Below are 22,313 nucleotides of genomic sequence, written 5' to 3'. Positions count from 1 at the left end.
CCAGATCTTACAGGGCCTGGGGAGAAAAAGATAAGACCTACTCACTGCCTTTAAAGACCTCACAGTCTAAGAAACTCTGTAAACTAATGTGAAATAAAATACATATTTTATGGCAAGACAATTTTTTTTTTTTTTTTTTTTGCTGTGCTACATGGCATGTGGGAGTTTAGTTCCCGGACCAGGGATCAAACCCGCACCCTCTGTGTTGGAAGCATGGAGTCTTAACCACTGGTCCACCAGGGAGGTCCCAGGAGAAGAAAAAACTTGAACATAAATGTTTTTTTCTGCCCTTTGGCCTCCTCTGTCCCCTCTACTGTGCATTATATATCTGCATTACACATCAACCAAACCTCCCCATTGGCAGAAATACCTGCTTAACCATAAAGAACAACATTCTGCTAGCATCAAAAGAACTTCTTAAAAGATGACATTCCTTCTTGATCTTGTAAGGGGTCATGATGACAGTTGCCTTCTGTCTCAAAAAACTTATATAACTGTGCCCTGACTTCTAATGTGTGGAACAGTTTTCTGAACTGAGATGCTGGTCCCAGGTTACAATCCTCCAACTTGGCTCAAGTAAAATTTTCCACTTCTTTATTAGATTGACTATTGATTAATTTTCATCAACTGGCAATCACAGAATAAGAGCTAAATTAGGAATACAACCTGGGAGCAATAGGAGCACAGGAGGAAGATTATAAAGGAGATGATGTTTGAGTTGACTTTTGGCTCAGCGAGGATTAGGCAAGAGAAAAAAAGAAGTGTTTGGAAAAGAATCACAGGAAGAAGAGAGCGTAAGCAAAGGTTAGGAAGCAACGGAAACAGCATAATGTGCACAGGTAGCAACAAGCCGCTTAAAAAAAAAACGGAATAGTAAGTGGGATATAGAGTGAAGTCAGATGAGGCTGATGATAAGCTCGTTTCCCTCAGCGATTTACATCAACCTATCAGTGCATTCCTTTATAAAATCAGTATTTATAGGTAACTAGGTGCCAGTTTCCTGCCCAAGTGCCTTTGCACTTGCTAACCCTCTGTCTGAAACAGCGTTCCCTACAATATTCTCAGATCTCAGCTCAATTATTAGTCTCTGGCAGATGTCTTTCCCATCCCTCTTACTTAAAAAGTCTCCACGTGGTCACCTTCTATGGCATTACTGTTTTGTTTTCCTTAGAGCACTATCACATTAATGAAATTATCGTCTTCATGTGATCATGAGGTAACTGAATGTTAGGTCCCAGTAGAATGTAAACCCTAGGCGAGCAGGGACCTGTTAGAGTTTCACCTGCAGGGTCCTATCATGCCAAGTTGCCCACCGCAGCTGCGAACTCCCAGCGCGCTGGTACCCAACTGAGCGTGCGTGAAGGGCGGGGCACTAGGCGCCTCAGGTCCGCGCAGGCCCCGCCCCCGCCCCGCCCACTCCCCGCCGGGGTAGCCGGCCGGTTCGGCTACTCGCAGCTTCCGCCCGGGCGGCGTTGCACCCGTCTTGGCGCCGGGAACTGTAGCGCCCCGCCAGTTTACCGGCCCAGCGCCAGGATGGCCCCCATACTCCCGGAGTCAGTGGAGGAGCTCCGCGCCACCGGCAACCAGAGCTTCCGCAACGGCCAGTTCGCCGAGGCCGCCACACTCTACAGCCGCGCGCTGCGGATGTTGCAGGAAGAAGGTGCGACCCCCCCCCCGCCCCCCGTTTCTCCGCCAGGCCTGCTCCCCCCTCTCCTCTCCGCCGACCCCAGCTACCCGGACCTCGCTCTGGCCCTCTCGGCCTGGGGCTTCCGTTTACCCCGCGGCTGAGCGGCCCGCCGGGTCTTCCCAGCACTTGCCCATTCCTTCTCCCTTCCCCCACCTTGGGCATCCTACGAGAAACTTCCTTGGCCTTTCTTTCCGATTTTATTATTATTGTAACGTGGCTTTATTATTGGCCCTTTTTTACTTAATGACATAACAGGGACACATTTTCATATTAATAGATCTTTTATCACTTTTTATAGTGGTACAAAACGACATCACACTTACCTTAACCTCTTGTAACATTGTTGTGCAACAGATCTCTGGAACTTTCTCATCTTGCAGCACGGAAACGCCGAACCCACTAAACTCTTGATTTCCCCCTCCGCCCGTGGTATCCACCTTTTTTTTTCCTGTGTCAGTGATTTTTACTACTTTAGGTATTTCAAATGAATGGAATAATACAATATTTGTTTTTTGTGACCGAATAATATCTTTGACATTATAAACAGTGTTATAGCATGTGACAGGTTTTCGTTCATTTTTAAGGTTGCCTGATATTCCATCGTGTACATATACCATATTGTCTTTATCCATTCATCGTTAACGGACATTTGAATTGTTTTCACCTCTTGGCTATGAAAAACAGGAGTGTGCAAGAATCTCCCAAGATCCTGCTTTAATTTCTTTTGAATATATACCCAGAAGTGGGACTGCTGAATTAGATTGTAATTGTATTTTTAATTTGCAGGAAAGGAGGGGGCCTCCCAACTGTTTTCCATAACTGTACCATTTTACATTCCCACCCACAGGGCACAATAATTCCAACTGCTCAGCATCCTTACCAACACATTTTATTTTTTCTTCTTTTGATAGTGACCATCCTGATAGATTGCTTGCTTTTTAATGGTCTTGTTGGACCCCATTCTAATATTCAAGCCTCATTCTGATCCCTGAGATAACTCTCATTTTCCTCAACTGTACACTCTTTAATTAACATTTGTTAAGCACCTGTATGTAATGAGTGTATAATAAGACGGAGAAGGTCTTTTCGGTCAAGGGCCAATCCTTCTTGTTAATGAGGAGGCCCCAGATGTGATCTTAATTCATTGACTGGGCGATTTTTGCAGAAATACTTGTGGCTAGTCATTTGTTCTGTAAGTGATATTGATGTTTTTGGTCAGTAATGTTTGGGTAACAAGAAATGTGGGCTTCCCTGGTGGCTCAGATGGTAAAGAATCTGCCTGCAATGCAGGAGACCCAGGTTCCATCCCTGAGAGAAGATCCCCTGGAATAGGAAATGGCAGCGCATTCCAGTATTCTTGCCTGGAGAGTTCCATGGACAGAAGAGCCTGGTGGGCTACAGTCCATGGGTCTCAAAGAGTCCAACACAACTGAGCAGCTAACACTTTGGACTTTCAACAAGAAACATATTAGTACATCTCTAGCCAATAATGTGTTAAGCTAATGAATATTAAACAAGAACTATGTGGAAATGATCTGGGCTGTGAAGAAGACAAATGTGGTGGTGTGGTAAATTTGACTCGGGAGCTCCTTTATGAAGAAATGCAAGGTCAAGGACAGCTTCTTTGAAGTGACATTTGAGGTGTTACCTTAATGGTCAGTAGAAGCCAGCTGCATGAAATTTTGAGTGCTGAGCACCCCAGGTGAAGAAGACCATAATTAAGAAAGGCCCCAGACAGCAGTACCCTGGTGTGTTCCAGGACCCAGAGGATAGGGAGCCAGTGGAGGGAATAGCAACACTTGATCAGTTACAAAGACAGGCATTTTACACGGTAGTTCATGGGAAGGAGTTTGGATTTTATTCCCTAATGGAAAGCTGCTGGAGAGTTTTCAACAGAGGAATAACGTGTTTTTACCAGTCCTCCTGGCCTCTGGCTCAGTTCAGCCAACTAAGCCCCCTGCCTAAGGCCTCTCTGAAGTGGCTTATCCCAGAGCCTCAGTAGAGTTCCTTTTCTGTAGTCTCTCTTTCCCGTTGCTTTCCTTCCCTCTCATTTCCTTGACTAGCATTTGTTGAGTGCTTGCTAGACAGGATAGACTTTCTCCCTTTTTTATATCTTCCACTAACTTATGGGTAAGATGCTTTATAGATGAGGCTTCCAGAAGACTTAAATCCCTTCTTCTGAAATCAGAGGCAGAATTTGAGCAGGGGTTTCTCCAATTCCCAAGTCCAAGTTTTTACTCATTTTGCTGTACTTCTTCCCAAATCCTCTCCTAATTCCAGTCAATTTTGTTTGAATTTTTGCAGTTTCAAGCCACTCTTTTGCCCCCCCCCCCCATCTTTTTTTTCCCCTAGAACTTTTCTCTGTAGGCCCACCACCTCATCTCAACTTGGTAAAGTTGCTTTTTTTTTTTTTTTGCATCCTACCCCAGCTGCTTAGACAAACTTGCCTTTTTGTAGGGATTTATTCTAGGCCCCAAGAAGAGCCATGCTGATATCTCTTCTCAGTTTAGCAGGGGACCAAATTTGGTTCTGATCCTGCTACTAATTTTCTAGGTAATTTATGGGCAAGTTGCTTGATTTCTCTGATCAATTTCCCTGATCTTGAAAGGAGAACAGGGAGCAACCTAACACAGCGAACCTTCCAGCCAGTCTGTGAAATGATATCTTCATCTGATAGGTAAGCACATGTGATCAGAGGGGATTGAATGACTTGCGCAGGGTCACAGGCTGGATTTGGGGGTCTGATGTCCTTTCTGCCGCATCACTGCTGTTTTCTGAGCAACCATGCTCCAGTGACTTGAGATGGGTAGCAAGGTTTGAATACTTGCACTTGCTCCTCAAGGGCCAGGATGTCTTTTACTTATCTCTGTACTTTGCTGTCTCCCTCGGGGTCTGGCAACAAAAGGGAAGATAATTGTATTACGTTTGGTATTGAATGAAGCAGGTTTTGCATCAATGTGGTAACATGATAATTAGCGAAGAAGGCAAGCCGCAGAAGTAGAGAAAATATGATGGCACTTAGGAAAAGTTATTTAAAGGATATTGCGTCTTGCCTGTGAATACCTATGTATTCACACATGAGATGGACACACATGAGAATGTGACATCCACTTTAGGACTGTGGCAACTTCTGGGGACCTGGGGCTGGGGCAGAGGGGAGAGAGTTAGGGGTATTGAGTCATAGCAAAACCAAAAAGGTGAGAGGACTTCCCCAGTGGTCCAGTGGTTAAGCCTCTGTGCTTCCATTGCAGGGGGCACAGGTTTGATCTGTGGTTGGTATGCAGCCAAAAATAAATGAACAAAAAACCCCCCGAAAAGGTGGGAAGTAAATATTAATAGAATGTATGCTGAGTTTAGTGATGGAGAGCAAGTATGTATTACACTGTTGTCTATTTGTTTTACCATTTTCAGAGGAGAGCTTGTTTTCTATTCTCCTGGGCATGTGCCTGGGGATGGAATCACTGGGTCAACATTTGATCGTTTTCATGTTTTATTTTCATTATGGCCTCTGCTAGTGGTTGAAAACTTATTTTTGAAAATGAAAATCATCATGGCTGCAATAAAGGACTTGAGCCTGTGAGATTCCTGAGGATAAAGACGATCTTTAGGGAAACGCCTATGATAGTTCCCCTCCTGGCTTGATAACTTGAGCTCTTCCCCTGATTAAGCTCTCCATAGTCCTGCCAGACTCAGAGGTCTTTTCCCTGGCGAAGTCCTCTCTGATTTGACCAGGTCGAATTAGTCTGTTTTTTGTGTCCCCGCAACACTTATTCAGTCCATTTATGATAGCATTTATCAGATTTTTGTCTCCTTTTTTTTTCTTTATTGGATTTACATGCTTTTTGTAATAAAATTAACATATACACACACCCCCAAGTAGTTAACACTGTGGATTTCTTTGAGCTATTTCATTTTGATCTCTGGCCTGGTACCAAGTTAGTGCAGGACTGAGTAGATGAGCAGATGCTTGGTCCCTGTGGATAGCAGGAAGCTTGGTATTCTTGCTCCCTTGCTAGCCCATCAGACCAACATGCGTGATGTGGTTACAGTCATCTCTGCTGCCCTTTACTAAACCCCAGAGAGCTCAAGGTGTGGAATGTGCCCCCGATGTCCCAAGGCATCCATCTCCCAGCCTGTTAATCGTGCATTTTCTGCTTCCACCCGAGGCAGGTTCTTTGGACCCAGAAAAAGAAAGTGTTCTCTACTCTAACCGAGCAGCCTGCCACCTGAAGGACGGGAACTGCACCGACTGCATCAAGGACTGCACTTCGTGAGTAGGCAGGGCTGCCCCTGGATGCCCGGGACTCGGGAGAGGAGACCGGCCTTCTCTGGCCCCACTCATTATCTGTAATGTCAGGGAGTGTCGCTCAGGGTCAGCTGGTCACTGAAAACAGGAAGCTGGCCTTGGTCCTTGTGGCCCCTGACTTGTGTCCTTGGAGCCTCATCTCTGCTGCTGAAAGGAATAGGGTGGACCGTTAGAGGAAGGCCTTTAGTCTTTGTGAGATGTAGAACCTGGGCATGACCTAGAGTTGCAGACCAGTGACTGGCTTGCTCAGGTTTTTTTCTGGGATGGGCGTGGGTAAGAGGAGGAGGGAGGGAGAGAAAGAGGGATGGTGGTTAATAGATAGCCTCGAAAGGAGAAAATGATATCCGCCAATGACCAGGTATAGAGGATGTTAAACCATTTCTCATGCTTCTCTTTGAAGCCAGTCTGAGATTGCCTTCATGGTCATCACTGAACTCGCACTTGCATCTGATGTGTCCTCAGGAATCTGATACCCTGGGACATTGCCTTAGCTTTGGGCCCTGGTGGTGGGTGGGAAAGGAGGAGAGAGGTGAGCACGCTTGTGGAGCTGGGCTCGGTTGGTTTGTGCCAGGCCGTGTGCTAGGTCTCCTTTGTGAAGCACTCATGAGTGCTCTGTGGGGTAAGTTTGCCACCCTGCCCAGGCTGGCACTGGATTGTGGAGGATTGAAGTGGTCAAGTGATGTAGCTGGGGTCTCATGGTTAGTGGCAGAGGTGGAATTCTGTCCAGAGCCTGTTTGTTATTCCCAGTCAGCCACACTGTAGAAAGGAAAACAGAGAAGCATGAAAGCTACGAGGCACTTATTCCTGATTTCAGAGGGATCGCAACTATGAAAATTGATGCACACTCACATTTCCCGGTCGAAGTGGTCCTCTGCCCTCCTTCCCTCCTCCACTTCAGTCTAAGTTGAAAAGTCCCTTTTCTGAGACTTGACAGCCTTCGCAGCTGCCATGCATTGAATGCTGCTGATGACCCAGACTGGAAGGAGCTGTGGGGGCGTGGGGGGAGGGAGCTCTGGGGACTCAGCAGCCTGGTGACATCTCTGCCTCATGTCCTAGAGCACTGGCCCTGGTTCCCTTCAGCATGAAGCCCCTGCTGCGGCGCGCGTCAGCCTACGAGGCCCTGGAGAAGTACCCCCTGGCCTATGTGGACTACGTGACCGTGCTGCAGATCGATGACAGCGTGACGTCAGCCTTGGAAGGCAGCAGCAGGTGAGCTCGGGTCACTGCAGGCCATCTCTCCGGGATGTCCTGTCCTGTCCTCTCTGATTGGCTTGGAACCTTGGCTTCGAACGTCCTCTGGGACGAACCCTGTGTTTTAGGCTCAGAAACTTCTAATGAGCACAGGCAAAAAGTGTGGGAGGATGATCTGCTGTCATATTTTAGTAGGTTTTTAAGGAGTCAGAATTACTGAGTTTGTGGGGTTTTTGGTTTTTTGTTATTGTTTTGCTTGGATGCTCAAATACATTCACACAGTAGTACTTAGTTGAGCTCTGTCTAAGCCAGGTTCATTGGGAAATACTGAAATAAAAAAGAGATACAGACCCCACTTGCTTCAGAGAGCTTCCTAGAGTGGGGAAAGGAAGACACAGTGCAAGCGGCTATGACCCCGGGCAGTAGGGCTGTCGTTAGTGGATGTGGTTCAGTGTATTATACTGTGACCCCTTCACAAGGCCCCTCAGGTGAAATTCTTTCTGGTCTCTTGAGCAGTTGTCTTTAATCTCAGGATGCCCTCTTTTGGGTAACCGATCACATTTCCCCTCTTTGCCTGGTATCTGTTCAGTGCATCGTTTCTGGCTTGACTTATTTTGTCTGTGCTTCCTCTGAGTCTCTATCATTCTACAAAATCTGCCACTTCTCTGCCAGACTTTGCACTCGGGCTCGGGCTGAGGAGGAGATGGACCTCTTCCCGCCCTCGACGAGCTCGCAGTCTCCTGGAGAAGAACAGTCGTTCACAGGCAGGCTCCGGCAGTGTGCTGAGGGCTGTGGCGGCAGGCACCTGACAGCCAGCGGGGCCAGAGAGGGCTTTTCGCAGGAGGGGAGCCGCGACAGAGACGCCTGGCTCTCTGGGCCAGGGGCCAGCAAGGGGCCTGGGCAGCACATGCACCACGAGTGAGTCAAGGTGTCAGAGGAGTGGTGAGAAGCCCACTGCTCGTGGTGCAGCAGGCGAGGTGCTCGGGTCAGGACGGGCGCTGAGGCCCAGGGGCTTGGACTTAATTCGAACACAGCGAGGCATTGTGAGAGGGTCTGCAGCAGGGGAGGCAGCCTGAGCAGATTTGAAAGAAAAGCTGACTGATTACCTGCCGTGTTGACCATGAAGGAGAAGAGAATAGGAAGGGTGTGGGCGGTAATCCAAAAGAGATGGTGGAAAGAGAACAGTGGAAAGGGACCAATTCAGGGGACATCTAGGCAGTATTTCAACAAGTTCCGGTGGTTGGAGGGTGGGGAGAAGGGAAGAACAGAAGAGGTTGTCCAGGTGGTCGACACGCTGAGGTGGCGGCGACCATGGGGCCGGAGACTAGAAATGCAAGGAGGCCGCTGGGTGTTTACACGCCTTTGGAGCAAAGGAGAAAAATACAGGTTGAACATAGAGATTTGAAGGTCATCAACCTAGAGATGGCTTGAGGTTCTGGGAGAGAAATGGAGTACCACTGGGAGTGGGGGGAGCCGGGGAGCTTTGAGGAATCCCAACATTTGAGGGGACAGCAACCCGTGCAGTGGGAGGAAACTTAGAGCGTTCAGTGTCACAGAGGCAGGAGTGTTTCCAGAAGGATGGAGACGTCATTCATTAAGCAGTCAGCTTAAGTCCACTGAGGGTTTCAGAATGAAGTCACTGGTGACTCTGATGGGGTCAGTCCACTGGGGTCAGCAGCAGATGGCAGTGGATTAAAGGAATGTGGCTGTGAAGGGGCAGAGGGCTGTGCAGGAAGAAGGTTGATGCTGGTAGCTGGAATCAGTAGAGAGAGAGGATCCAGGTGTGGGAGAGGGTGGTGCTGGCCGATAGTGGCCCGAGAGAGGCTGGGAGCAGTGGATCCCGAGTGCAGGTGGAGGGGTTGGCCTTGTCACGTCTTCTGTAATAATAGAGAAGTGGGAAGTGGGCCCAGGCAGGGAGGCTTGTGTTCAGGGTGTGAGGAAGTCCAAGGAGGAAGGTTAAGGAGCATCGGGTGAAGGAGGGTAGAGGTTTGAAGTAGGTTTGGGACGAAAAGGAAAACAGCTCTGGGGGCTGAGGCAGAGACCGTGAGTTTGTAGTGATAGCAGTCTGAGAGCTCTTCCTTGTAGTAACATGGGAACATGGTTGTAGGAGCAGAAGTTACCATTGGCTTCATCTGCTCACTCAGTACATACCTCTGGGTCCCGCTGGGTGCCAGGTGCTATGCTGAGCGCTGGAGATCAGTTAACAAAACCAGCATGTCCCCTGAGCCTAGAAGCGGAGAGTGGGGAGTGGCGGGGTTTGTCCCTGGGTGGGGTGGGGAGGGAAAAGACTTGAACATGAAGATCGAGAGGGGCGGTGGCACATGGTAAGGATGGAGGGGTGGGAGGGGTCCGGGTCTCAGGCCCGGCCAGCCTAATGCAATGGGAACCACTGAAAGGTTTTAAATTTTGAGAACAACATAGGATTTATGTTTAAAAATCTCTGAGCATTAATCAGATGTCAGGTATTTCCATGGCCTTGTAAATAGATATGTCATCATTGTTGTTGTGTCGATAATTCATGTCCAACTCTTTTTGTGACCCCATGGAGTATAGCCCGCCAGGATCCTGTCCATGGGATTTCCCAGGCGAGGTTACTAGAGTGGGTTGCCGTTTCCTTCACCAAGAGATCTTCCCAACCCAGGGGTCAAACCAGTGGTCTCCTGCATTAACAGGCAGATTCTTTACCACTGAGCCACCAGGGAAGCTCAGATAGATTAAGAAAACATAAAATGTGGGAAGGAGGTTCAGGAGAGAGGGGACCTGTGTACACCTGTGGCTAATTCTTGTTCATACATGACAGAAATCAAACCAATATTGTAAAGCAATCCAATCAATTAAAAATAAATATAATTTCTTAAAAAAGAAAATATGGGGTCCATTCTTGGGGACATGTGTGGTTCCTTGGGGGTAAGGTTTAATTACCTTAAGAAGCACCAGATCCCTCTTTGAAGTTAACAGTGTGAACAGTCCAGGGCCGGGCAGGGAGGGAGTCATGGTGGCTGACCCCTGAAAAGACCCTCGTGGGTGGCAGGTTCCTGTCCCTCTCCTACTGCGAGTCCGAAGGGTACAGAGCGATGGCTCAAACCAGGGGCAGATGATAGCTGACTCTTGTATACCTCCTCTGGGCTCATGAGAAGGAATACCGTTTTGACCCAGCTGAACACCTTTCTGTCATCCCGCCTGCCTTTCCAGAATGACCAGAGCTCTCATGGACTCCTTTGGGCCCGAGTGGCGCCTGAAGCTGCCCTCTATTCCCTTGGTGCCCGTTTCATCTCAGAAGAGGTGGGAGTGTCTGCCTTTGGAAAACCACAAAGAGACATCTAAAAGCAAATCCAAAGAAACCACAACCGTGAAGAGCAGAGGTAAGCGGTGACTTCCTACCCAGAGAGAGTTGCAGTCTCCCCAGAGCCACGTTCCTTAGAGTAATCCTATAAAAACTGGCCTCCTTTAAGATGAGTTATTTTTAAAGTCCTATAAACAAAGTAAGAAAACCAGAAGCCGTGACCCCTAGGGCCTGTCTCCTCGGCACTACAGCGGGCAGTGAGAAAGCCAACCCCACAGGCGTAAGGGCAAGGTGATGTGAGGAACACTGAACGCCCAGCCTGGCACACCCAGTGATCTGGTGTTAGTTCCCTTCTCATTCCTTTGGCAGCATTTGGGATGTATCATTTAGGATGTTTTAGGTTGCAGGAACAGAAAACTCCCATGTGGTAAAAATAATAAAAAGAACGTATTGGCTCATATAACAAAAAGGGCCTTCAGGCAAGGCTTGCTCCGGCAGCTCACTGCAGCATCAGGCTCCATTTCTCTGTCCTCACAACTCTTTTCTCTATGATGTGTCAGCTTTGTCTTCAGGCAGTCTTCCCTCCTGAGCAGTACAGTAGCGGTAGCAGTTCTATGCCTCACATCTACATGCCGTGCCTCATGACCAGGAGGGAGAGAAAGAGTTGTTTTTCTGATAGCTCCCTAAGAAAGAGAGGGTTTCTTCCCCTAAAATCCCTGGCTCATCTTTTCTTAATACAGTCTAGCCTATAAACACAGGCCATTCCCTTAACTAGTCCCTGTGAGCAGGGCCTGAGATTTTGTGACGAGCTCAGCCTGACACCATCTGCTCCATCTCCATAGCCAGAGAAATTCACATACTTATTAGTCTCTGGAAGGGAATGAACAAGGGAAGGGAGATCAAGGCCAGGTAGCCCCAAACAGGAGACCTCGGCTCTATGAAACAGAGAGGACCTTCCCTTTGCAGGGGTGACTGGAAACTTACGAGGCTCCAGGGGAGTTCTTCCAGCCCAGCAGGCTAGGTATTGAGGATGGGAGGCTCAGCGGGGCAGGGCTGCAGCCTGGCCTTGGGTGTACAGGGGGACAGGGATTCTCCCCTTCCCAATAGGAAGCCTATCTGGCCATGGGCAGCATTCACTCCCTAGAATGAGAACATGAGCCACTAATGAACTTGATGGCTTCAGTGCGCCTCCTATTTATTACACTGTTTTGAAGTCACAGCCATGTGTGGCCTGGAGAGGCCCTTTCAGAAAGGTCCCAGCCCAGTGAGAGACTGAGACACATAAACAGCGATTGAAAACACAGGAGGGAGAATGGGTGCTTTAGAGCCTCTAATGTTTGAGGAATTCAAATTGGGAACTGATGTCAGGGTGCTGGGGCAAGTTGGGGAAAGTCTCATGGAGGTGACAGGTTGAGCTGGACCTTAAAAAGCGAGTTCTTCAGGTGAGAAGGGAAGGGTGTTTTCAGCTGAGACAGTGGAAGGAGTTAGAGAATGAGGTAGTGGGGGTATCACATGGTGCAGCGTAGGGTGCCTTGCAGAGTCAAGGTGATGCTGTGTACATTGCAACCCACTGACTCTGCTTCTAGAAAACCTCATGCATGTGCCCAGAAAGAGATGGATACAAGGTGCTCAGAGCAGAAGCTTGGTAAGAGCAAAAAGCAAAGGAGCCCAAGTCCCTGTAAACAGGACAGATGCAGCCGTTGCACCGCAGCAGGCAGAGGAGAGTGACGCAGCTGCAGGTGTGAGACCCCAGGGTGTAATCTTGAGGGAGAAGGAAGACCAGTCATAGTAGGGTACATAGGATTATGTACTCCTTTATTTGAAGTTCTCAAGCAGTGAACAGTTTCTAGATACTGTCATATATAGTTAATGTAACCCATAAAAGGTGGGGGGTGGTCTCATTGTTTGGCAGAAACCAACACAACGTTGTGAAACAATTATCCTCTAAGGAAAAATTTTAAAAGAACTCGGTGGGGGACACAGAATTGAGGAAAATGGTTTCCTCTAGGGGTAGATTGACCGGGGTGGGGTGGGGGGGGTGGAGAGGCTCATAGGACTTCAAAGGTCTTAGTAAATGTTCTGTTTCTAAAGATGAGGGATGAGTTGAAGGGTATTAGTTTTATTCCTAGAACCTTACCGTTGTCGTAAATATTCAGTATTTTATGAAGAAAGTTTTTAAAAATTGACAAAGCAGATGATACGGGAGCTGAGGCTGGAATAATTCATCAGGGCTGTGCAGTGAGGTGAAGCCCCAGGGCTCCTTGGAGCAATTTGAATCTTGCCTTGTTCTCATTCTGTCTCCTGGAGGCTGGGACAGAGCTCAGGTGTCGGGTCGGGGAGAACACCACCAGACTCAGACCAGAACAGCTGAGGAATAGGGGCTCCCCTGCCCTTTTCTGCAAGCCCAAGAGCTCCACTCTTCTCTTTTGTTTAACCAGATGCTTGTTTATTTAAATACTTTCACATTTACTCACCTGCTTTAAGTTTATATGGTGCTCTACGCTTTCTCCTGTTTTCTCCCCATTTCATCCTGACAGTAGCCTAGGGTGGAGTAGGTATTGCCACACATGTGTCAGTGAGCAAATTGAGGTCCAGAGGCATTAGGTCCCACAAGACTTCCAGCTCCTGAGCGGCAGTGCCGAGGCCACATCCTGGGTTACATTCTCCTGCGTGTATATCATTGTGTGTGTAGAAGTGTATCTACATCAGGAGCCCGCAACCTCTTCTGAATGAAAAACTGTTTTTTCCCAGAAGCCGTTGCTCACGGGAACTCCTGACTCAGGAAGGGTGCTTTGCACAGTGCAGGAGACCTCGGGGGACGGAGTGCTGTAGACGGCTTAGAAGAGGCGCTGCCCAAGAGAGCTCCGCAGGCCGAGCTGGGCACCCGCTCCATGGTTTTTTCCTCTTCTGAATTTGTATCTAGTGCCTTCTGCTGGGGATATGGAGAGAGCCAGAGCTCTGAAGGAGGAAGGCAATGAGCTTGTAAAGAAGGGGAACCATAAGCAAGCGATTGAGAAGTACAGTGAGAGCCTCTGGTTTAGTAACTTGGAATCCGCCACGTACAGCAACAGGTACCTTCCACACGGCTGCCTGGGGGATTTCAGGACGCCGGACCTTCTCCCACAGTCCTCTCTCGGACTGTGACGGGCTCTGCATCCTGGCGTTTAGTCAGTACAGGCAGACCTCGGAGCTGTCTCGGGTTGGCTCCAGACCACCGCAGTAAAGCGGATATCGGGAGAGAGGGAGTCACACAAGTTTGGGGGTTCCCTGTGCATAGAAAAGTTGTGTCTACACTCTACTATAGTCTGTTAAATGTGCAGTGGCATCATGTCTAAAAAAAAACGTACATACCTTAATTTAAAAATACTTAATGGCTCCAAATTGCCAACCCCCAGTCGTCATCGTCACATCAAAAATCACTGATCACAGATCACTGTAACTAGTATACTAATAATGTAATAGTTTGAAATATTGTGAGAATAACCAAAATATGAAACAGGTACAAAGTGAGCAAAGCTGTTGGAAAAATAGCACCCATAGATAGACTTGCTCGATGTAGGGTTGCCACAAATCTTCAGTTTTGGTGTCTTCAAAGTATCTGTGAAACACAGTAAAATGAGGTATGACTGTTATGTTACATCTCAGAACATGTGTTCACATTCCCTTTGGTCACCATGAGATGGGCATTGCCAGTGGCATGCACTCTCTTAAACGGGTAGAAACGGGGGTTTCCCACAAGGAGCCTGGGCTTTGTTTCAGCCCATTCCAGAATTTTCATTGACCAGCTAAGCATAGGATGTAAGTAAATGCTCTGGACTTGCTGTGCAGACACAACCCCAACACAAGTCTCAAAGCCTCTGCGCCTTCCCTGACTCTAACCCCATGGCTTCTCTAAGACCCACTGGTTATAAATTCTGCCAGTCTGTCTGTGAGCACCAGGGTAGAACTCAGGTAGAACCTGACCTGAGCAAGAGAGAGGGTCTAGTTGAGCCTGAGGTGTCGGACTTGTGGGGCTGTAGCAAAGCCTTCATCCTGAGCTGTCGCCCGTGGTCAGGGATCCTTTCCACCAGCAGTGAGGGCCTGGGAGCCAGGGCAACATCCCTTCATTGTGTCTGAGTACCTCTCTGCAACAGCCCACAAAGGTTTGGTAGTAGGTGCTCTTCCTGTCTTAATGTCAAGTAAACCAAGGCTCAGATGGTAGGGCTTTGCCTCAGCTCACCCAGCCAGTAAAGGGCAGAGATAGAATTGGAACCTGGCTCCAGTGAGATCTATTCTTTTTACTGTCAGAGGCTTAAAACATTCAGGCAGGGCCCAGATCTGCTCTAAACATTTCCTATAAAACATTAATAAATCTTGTGAGTCTGTTTTCCCTTCCCAGCCAACATACTCTCATTACTCTTAAGTTCAGAGATCTTGGATCTCCTGTAGGCTCACTGCTCCTTATCCAGAACTCTTGGCATAAAATGTGTTTCAGATTTTAAAAAGAGATGATAGTGCATATAATGAGTTGTCTAACACTCCAGCAGTGTCTGGGCAGCTTGCTGAAGTTAATCATTAGCATTTCTGCAGTGGAACGTGGAAATTCCACGATCACACAGAATAGTATCGAGAAGGACGAAGCAGCCTCCTGTTAGTTGAGGTCATTTTCTTTTTGCCAAATGATTTAAGAAGGGAACCTTTAGTTTCACAGCTTGAATTTTGGCCTTTGGGACCTGTGGTTTTATTGGCTGATTGGACCCAAGGGTGCCTCAGGCAGCCAGTCGCACTTGGGATCAAGGAGCCCATTTGTGCATGTTCGTGCAGGAGCGTCTTCTAACTCCTTTTTCTGTGGGCTCTGTCCTTGCTCACCTCATGTTGCTGGAGATCTCTGTTAACCCATTTTCCTGGGTTTTTACCACATTCAGGACAATGTTTTGTTTAAATACTGGTTTTCATGCAAATGTGTCCATGCCACACCATTTTAACTACTGTTGGTTTGTAATATATTTTGTAGGGCTGATCTCTTCATTATTATTCTTAACCAGAGCATCGCTGACAATTTTGATCTTCTAGCTCAGCCTTGGGCTCACTGATAAATTTCAGTCCATTGAGCTTTTGGTTGCAATTACATTGATTTTATAAATTTAGAAGACTGAATTAAAGACTGAACCTGTTACAAAACTGAATTTTCTATCCACGTGGTTGAATATACTGCATTCCAGATGCCATTTTAATGCTCCACTTTGTGCATATGCATCTGTATGGTGCATCATCTTATGACTTCAGTTCTGTCTGTGCATTGACATCTCAGTGGGTATCACCATCAGGTACTTCGCACCTACAGTTTGCCAGGTCCTAAATGGACCTCCAGAAGAGTCTCATTGAGTACTCACAGCAATTCTTCAGGATAGGTCATGGTCCCATTTTACCTAAGAAAACAGGCTGAAGATGAAAGTTTGGGTTCCTTTTCACTCATTCATCTTGTCTCTCAGGCTCCTACTTTGTGATAAAAACCCTTCTCATTGGATACAGAATATTCATTTTACCAAAAGCCACGGGTGATTATTTTATAGGCCAAAGTTACACATTTTTAACACCTTAAATATGATCTTTTGCATTCATATTTTCATTCTAACAGTACATTCAGACGTCACCAAATAGTACCTAATGCTTACACTGTGCTTTTTCTACTTCCCAGAAACTTGGCTTATTCATTAAATTGCTAGAGTCCATTGGGAGAACACTTCAATTTCCTTAGAACTCTTGTGTGTTCAAATTAAGATCAGGGCCTACTGTTCTCAGACTTGGTGGCCTACAGCAGCCTATTTTTTTTGCTCATGATTTGTGAAGCAGGAGTTCAGGAAAGGCGGTTCTTCGACTCGGGGTCTCATTCAGGGTCAGCGGTGGGGTGCTGGGACTGGAGTCTTGGAAAGGCTTCTCCTCAGCTTCCCTGTGGCTCAGACCGTAAGGAATCTGCCTGCAATGCAGGAAACGTGGGTTCGATCCCTGGCTTGATTAGATGCCCTAGAGGAGGGCTTGGCAAACCCATTCCAGTATTCTTGCCTGGAGAATTCCCATGGCAGAGGAGACTGGTGGGCTGCAGTCCATGGGGTCGCAGAGAGTCGGACACAGCTGAGTGACTCAGCACAGCACAAAGGTTTCTCCTGCATATCTAGCACCAGGCTTGGGCTGACTGACGTGGCTGGGAATGATGAACTGATAGAGCAAGCTGGAGGCTTTTTTTTCTCCTCTCCTGGCAGTCTGTTCACTTGTGCCAGCTTGAGCTTCCTCGCAGCATGGTGGCCTCTGGGTAGTTGGCTTCTCACAGGGGCAGCTAAAGGCTCCAAGAGCAAGTGTTCCCAGAGCACAGGCAGGCGCTGCAAGACCTGAGGCCTAGTTTTGGGATGCACACTATGTCCTTTCCTCTGTGCTCTGCTGGTGAGAGCAGTCACAGAACCTGCCTAAATTCAAGAAGAAAGTGTTGATACATAGGACCCCTTCTGTGGGAAGAATGCCACACAATTTGTGCTGCTTTTATTTAGTTTTTATTTATTTATTTGGTTACACCAGGTCCTAGTTGTGGCATGTGAGATCTAGTTCCCTAATCAAGGACCGAACCCTGGCCCCCTGAGTTGGAAATGCAGCATCCTAGCCACTGGATCACCAGAGAAATCAGTGTCTGCTTTAAAATTGATAGAAGGAGAAGCTTTTTCTAAGTTAATTTTTAAGTTTCATGCAATCCTAACGAAAATACTATAATTTTTTTTTACATTCTTGGTGGTAATACCATGAGGAAAAGAATAACAACATATAAGAGAATTTAGTATATGATAAATTGTGGGGAAAGGGAGAAATTATCCAATAAATGGTGTTGGATTGGCTGGAAAGAATTAAAAAGAAACTTGAACCTCCATCCTTACTCCTTATTTTAAAATAAAATCTAAATGGATCAGTTTCAAATGGAAGAAGTAAAACCATTAAGTTCTAAAAGAACATGTGGGTTAATTATCTTGCAGTGGGGAAGGTATTGGTGGAGGGGGACCCACAGAAGTCATTAAATAAGTTGGATAAGTTTTATTTCATTAGATATTAAAATCTTCTGAAAAAAAAATAAAATCTTCTGTAAAGATGCTCAGTTTGGGGGCTTCCCTGGTGGTCCAGTGGGTAGGACTCCGTGCTCCCAATGCCAGGGGCCTAGATTCAATTCCTAGTTAGGGAACTGGATTCTGTGTGCCACAGCTGGGACCTAGCACAGCCAAAATAAATATAAAATTTAAAAAGTATTCAGCTTTACCTGTATTTAAAGCAACTACATTAAAACAGACACTGTATTCTTCTATATTGGCAGAAGTTAAAGGCTGAGCCCCAGGGTTGGTACAGCTGCAGGAAAATGGGTTCTGTTAGTAACTGTTTTTAAGTACAATTGACCCTTGAAAAAGTTGGCTGTCAGGAGCACTGACCCTCCTTGCAGTCAAAAAATCTCTATATAGTTTACAGTCGACCTCTCATACCTGCAATTCTGCCATATTCACGGAGTCAACCAAATGCAGATGATGTAATACTGCAGTATTCGTTACTGAAAAAAAAAATTCTGCACATAAGTAGACCTGCACATTTCAAACCTGTGTTGCTAAGGTCAGCTGCTTTATTTGGGAAGCATTTTGGTAATAGTCAAAATTTCAAATGCATGTACCTTTTGATGTAGCAGTCTCTCCTGAGACTTATGTACAAGGATGTTCATAGCAGCATCATTTATTATTAACTGGAAATAGTAGAATATGTCTCCCGATAAGGAGTTAATAAATTAGGATACAGACAAGTGAATATTCCATAGCCACTGAAAACAGTGTCTGTTTCATTTTTAGTCACTGGGGAGGAGGACTAGAATTGAATAAGAAAGATGTACACAAATATGTACCTATCCTTCACTGATGCAGAATGTAAGAATGATGCAAAATATAGGTTGGAAGAATTGTATATCAAACACCCATATACTTCCTAATTAAATTTATAAACACTTATAGAAACAACTGTAACTTCAGTTAAAAACAGTGTTGTGTAACACTGTTAGACACCTATCACAATCATTTGGTTGGTCACTATGGCCATCTATTGATCCATTTTCTTTACATTTCACCCCTAACATGTCAGTGTGTGCATGTAATTAATTACAGCCTAGTATTTATGTGGCTTTACTGGTGGCTCAGGTGGTAAAGAATCTGCCTGCAATGCAGAAGACCCAGGTTCAGTCCTTGGGTTGGGAAGATCCTCTGGAGAAGGGAATGGCAACCCACTCCAGTGTTCTTGCCTAGAAAATTCCACGGACAGAGGAGCCTGGCAGGTTATAGTCCATGGGGTCGCAAAGAGTCGGACATGGTTGAACAACTAATACTTATGTGTTTTTTTTCTTAAAGTAGATAATTTTTTGTCAAGGGGAAGGTTTCCAGAAATCTTTTCCTGCTTGAAAGAGTTAAGTGTGGGAGCATAAGGTGGATGATAGCTCTGAACACAGTCAGGATCACAAGTTGTTCAAACCCAGATGGAGGAAGCCAGGGGAGTCGCGTCACCCCTCTGAGCCGTTGTCCTCTGTAAAAGCGGGCTGGGTGGCTGTGAGAACTGAGGAAGGTGAGAAGCACCCAGCATAAAGCGTTCAGGGCTCTCCTCGGAGTTAGTGGCCCTGAGGGAACAGCTGACAGCCCAGTCTTTCCCCGCAGAGCTCTCTGCCATCTGCAGCTGAAGCAGTTCCAGGAGGCGGTGAAGGACTGCACAGAAGCCCTCAGGCTAGACGGAAAGAACGTGAAGGCGTTCTACCGCCGAGCTCAAGCCTACAAGGCTCTCAAGGTAAAGAGATCCTGTCCAGAGGCACCAAAGAGCCACAGCCAATCGTGCCCTTGGTAGCACTTCCAGAGCATGGTCCAGGTGAGGGGGGCCCTCCCACGTCCCTCCTCGTCCAGGGGCCCCAGGTGCTCCTCACAGGCCTCCAGCCTGGGGTGCAGAAAGCCAGCTCGGCAGCGGTCCCCACCCCCGCCTGGTCTCCTGGGGCCCGGGCTCCGTCCCACAGCCTCTCTCTCCTCTCAGGACTGCAGGTCCCACAGCCTCTGTCTCCTCTCAGGACTGCAGGTCCCACAGCCTCTGTCTCCTCCAGGACTGCAGGTCCCACAGCCTCTCTGTCATCTCAGGACCGCAGGTCCCACAGCCTCTGTCTCCTCTCAGGACTGCAGGTCCCACAGCCTCTGTCTCCTCCAGGACTGCAGGTCCCACAGCCTCTCTGTCATCTCAGGACCGCAGGTCCCACAGCCTCTCTGTCATCTCAGGACCGCAGGTCCCACAGCCTCTGTCTCCTCTCAGGACTGCAGGTCCCACAGCCTCTGTCTCCTCCAGGACCGCAGGTCCCACAGCCTCTGTCTCCTCTCAGGACCGCAGGTCCCACAGCCTCTGTCTCCTCTCAGGGCCGCGGGTCCCACAGCCTCTGTCTCCTCTCAGGGCCGCGGGTCCCACAGCCTCTGTCTCCTCTCAGGGCCGCGGGTCCCACAGCCTCTGTCTCCTCTCAGGGCCGCGGGTCCCACAGCCTCTGTCTCCTCTCAGGGCCGCGGGTCCCACAGCCTCTGTCTCCTCTCAGGACTGCGGGTCCCACAGCCTCTCTCTCCTCCAGGACTGCGGGTCCCACAGCCTCCGTCTCCTCTCAGGGCCGCAGGTCCCACAGCCTCCGTCTCCTCTCAGGGCCGCAGGTCCCACAGCCTCCGTCTCCTCTCAGGGCCGCAGGTCCCACAGCCTCCGTCTCCTCTCAGGGCCGCAGGTCCCACAGCCTCCGTCTCCTCTCAGGGCCGCAGGTCCCACAGCCTCTTGTCTCCTCTCAGGACCGCAGGTCCCACAGCCTCTGTCTCCTCTCAGGGCCGCAGGTCCCACAGCCTCTGTCTCCTCTCAGGGCCGCAGGTCCCACAGCCTCTTGTCTCCTCTCAGGGCCGCAGGTCCCACAGCCTCTGTCTCCTCTCAGGGCCGCAGGTCCCACAGCCTCTTGTCTCCTCTCAGGGCCGCAGGTCCCACAGCCTCTGTCTCCTCTCAGGGCCGCAGGTCCCACAGCCTCTGTCTCCTCTCAGGGCCGCAGGTCCCACAGCCTCTGTCTCCTCTCAGGGCCGCAGGTCCCACAGCCTCTGTCTCCTCTCAGGGCCGCAGGTCCCACAGCCTCTGTCTCCTCTCAGGACTGTAGGTTCCACAGCCTCTGTCTCCTCTCAGGACTGCAGATCCTCACAGCCTCTCTCCTCTCAGGACTAAAGGTCCCCGCAGCCTCTCTCCTTTCAGGACTGCAGGTCCTCACAAGCTGTCTCTCCTCTCAGGACTTCAGATCCAGCTTTGCAGACATCGACAGCCTCCTGGAGATAGAGCCTAAGAACGGCCCTGCGCGGAAGTTGCGGCAGGAGGTTAACCGGAGCTTAAACTAAAATCCCAGAAGGGCCAGCAGGACACCTGTCTGCCTGAGCACCTTCTTTGCCTGCTCCCGGGACCTGGCGGGCCCCCGAGTGGGCTCCGAAGCCGCCGCGTCTGCCCCTCAGAGACATGATGGCCTCCCACCCCTCAGGAGGCTCCGCCCGTTCACGTTAAGCTCAGTGTAGTCAGAAAGCATACGTTTTGTTGGGAAAGTCTCCCCGTGTTCTGCACACCGTGTGGCGACAGGTGCTCGGCCTGGTCTCCGCCCAGCATGCTCCAGCCCCAGTGCTGCTGAACCTTCAGCGTCACCAGGTCCTCTCACCCCTGTCCATCTGGGTGCTCAGAAAGCGGACAGTCCCATGGGACACAGGCCGGTGGGGGGAGGAGGACTGGAAACCTCGGCCCGCCTACACCCACGGCAGCCAGTTGAGCTGGTTCTCCAAGGCTGCCGACCCCTCCCCTGTCCTTGGCACAGCGCTCCGTGTTCTGAGCCCCAGTGCCTTTTGGCCGAGCCTCCTATGACAGGGACACAGAACCTGTCCCCTGGCCGGCGTTTGTGGCTCTGTGCTGCTGTCGCCCACATAAAGATACCTAAGTTCTTTCAAGAGCCCAGAGGTGTGGCTGCTGCTCCTGAGGGCGGAATGGGGAGAAACCTTGAAATTTGTGTCCTTCCCTTCCCAGCAGGGACTTGCCTTTTGACTCCCACAGTGGCCCCCCTAGGCTTCTTAGTTCTTTGTAATACGTTGAAGTTAATTTGAACTGAACAGACTGACTTTTGTTGAATTACAAGTTTAAGCTACTGCATTAACGTCATCTACATGAATGTCTGTTGTACTTTCATTTATGGTTCTTCAGCTTTGGTTCACTTTGGAACTTTGCAATAATAAAAAACTGGTTATGGCGCATTCATCCTTTCCTTGATCAGATTTACTGGCATGTGTCTGCATGGGCCAGGCCCTACTCATAGTGCTGGGGAAACAGCAGTGAATGAACTGACAGGGTCCCTGCACTCAGAAAGCTGACAGTCCCATCGGACAGAGTGAAACTGCAGCGGCTTTAGTGTTTTAAAGGAGCAGTCACACTCCCCCCCTGTGGAGAAAAAGGGGTTCCCGAGGAAGTCGTTTGAATTGCGTTCTAACATGGGGGTGGGGAGGGTCAGTGGGTGAAGGGGGGAGGGAAGAGCCGCCCAGGCAGACAGACGGCATTGCTGAAGGCCTTGGCTGGGAGGACCGGCCGGCAGTGCCTCTCAGCCTCACAAAGCGTGGTGTGGGTGAGGCTGGGAGCGCCTGAGGACCAGCCTGAACGAAGGGCTCCGCTCCACCACCTGTCTTCCCGGGCTTGGCTTGTCTTCCGTTAAATCATTTCTGTCTTAATGGAGACATCGCGGCTCCATAAAGCTGAGCAGACTGGGTCTTTACTGCTTGCTCCCCCATCACGCTCAC

The 22,313-nt window shown here is 48.8% G+C and overlaps 1 protein-coding gene across 1 annotated transcript; it reads left to right on the top strand.

Moving 5' to 3' along the window:
- The first annotated feature begins 1,408 nt into the window (after positions 1-1,408).
- TOMM34 (translocase of outer mitochondrial membrane 34) lies at positions 1,409-21,776 on the top strand. The gene is made up of 7 exons (XM_020911480.2): positions 1,409-1,660; positions 5,858-5,957; positions 7,050-7,202; positions 10,377-10,546; positions 13,391-13,538; positions 19,161-19,287; positions 20,781-21,776. Exons 1-7 carry the CDS (start codon positions 1,534-1,536, stop codon positions 20,883-20,885), a joined length of 930 nt encoding a protein of 309 aa, XP_020767139.1. The 5' UTR covers positions 1,409-1,533; the 3' UTR covers positions 20,886-21,776.
- The last annotated feature ends 537 nt before the right edge of the window (positions 21,777-22,313 follow it).

This window comes from Odocoileus virginianus, chromosome 9 (genome assembly GCF_023699985.2).
Source record: "Odocoileus virginianus isolate 20LAN1187 ecotype Illinois chromosome 9, Ovbor_1.2, whole genome shotgun sequence".
NCBI lineage: Eukaryota > Metazoa > Chordata > Mammalia > Artiodactyla > Cervidae > Odocoileus > Odocoileus virginianus.
This window is presented reverse-complemented; position numbering and strand designations above follow the sequence as displayed.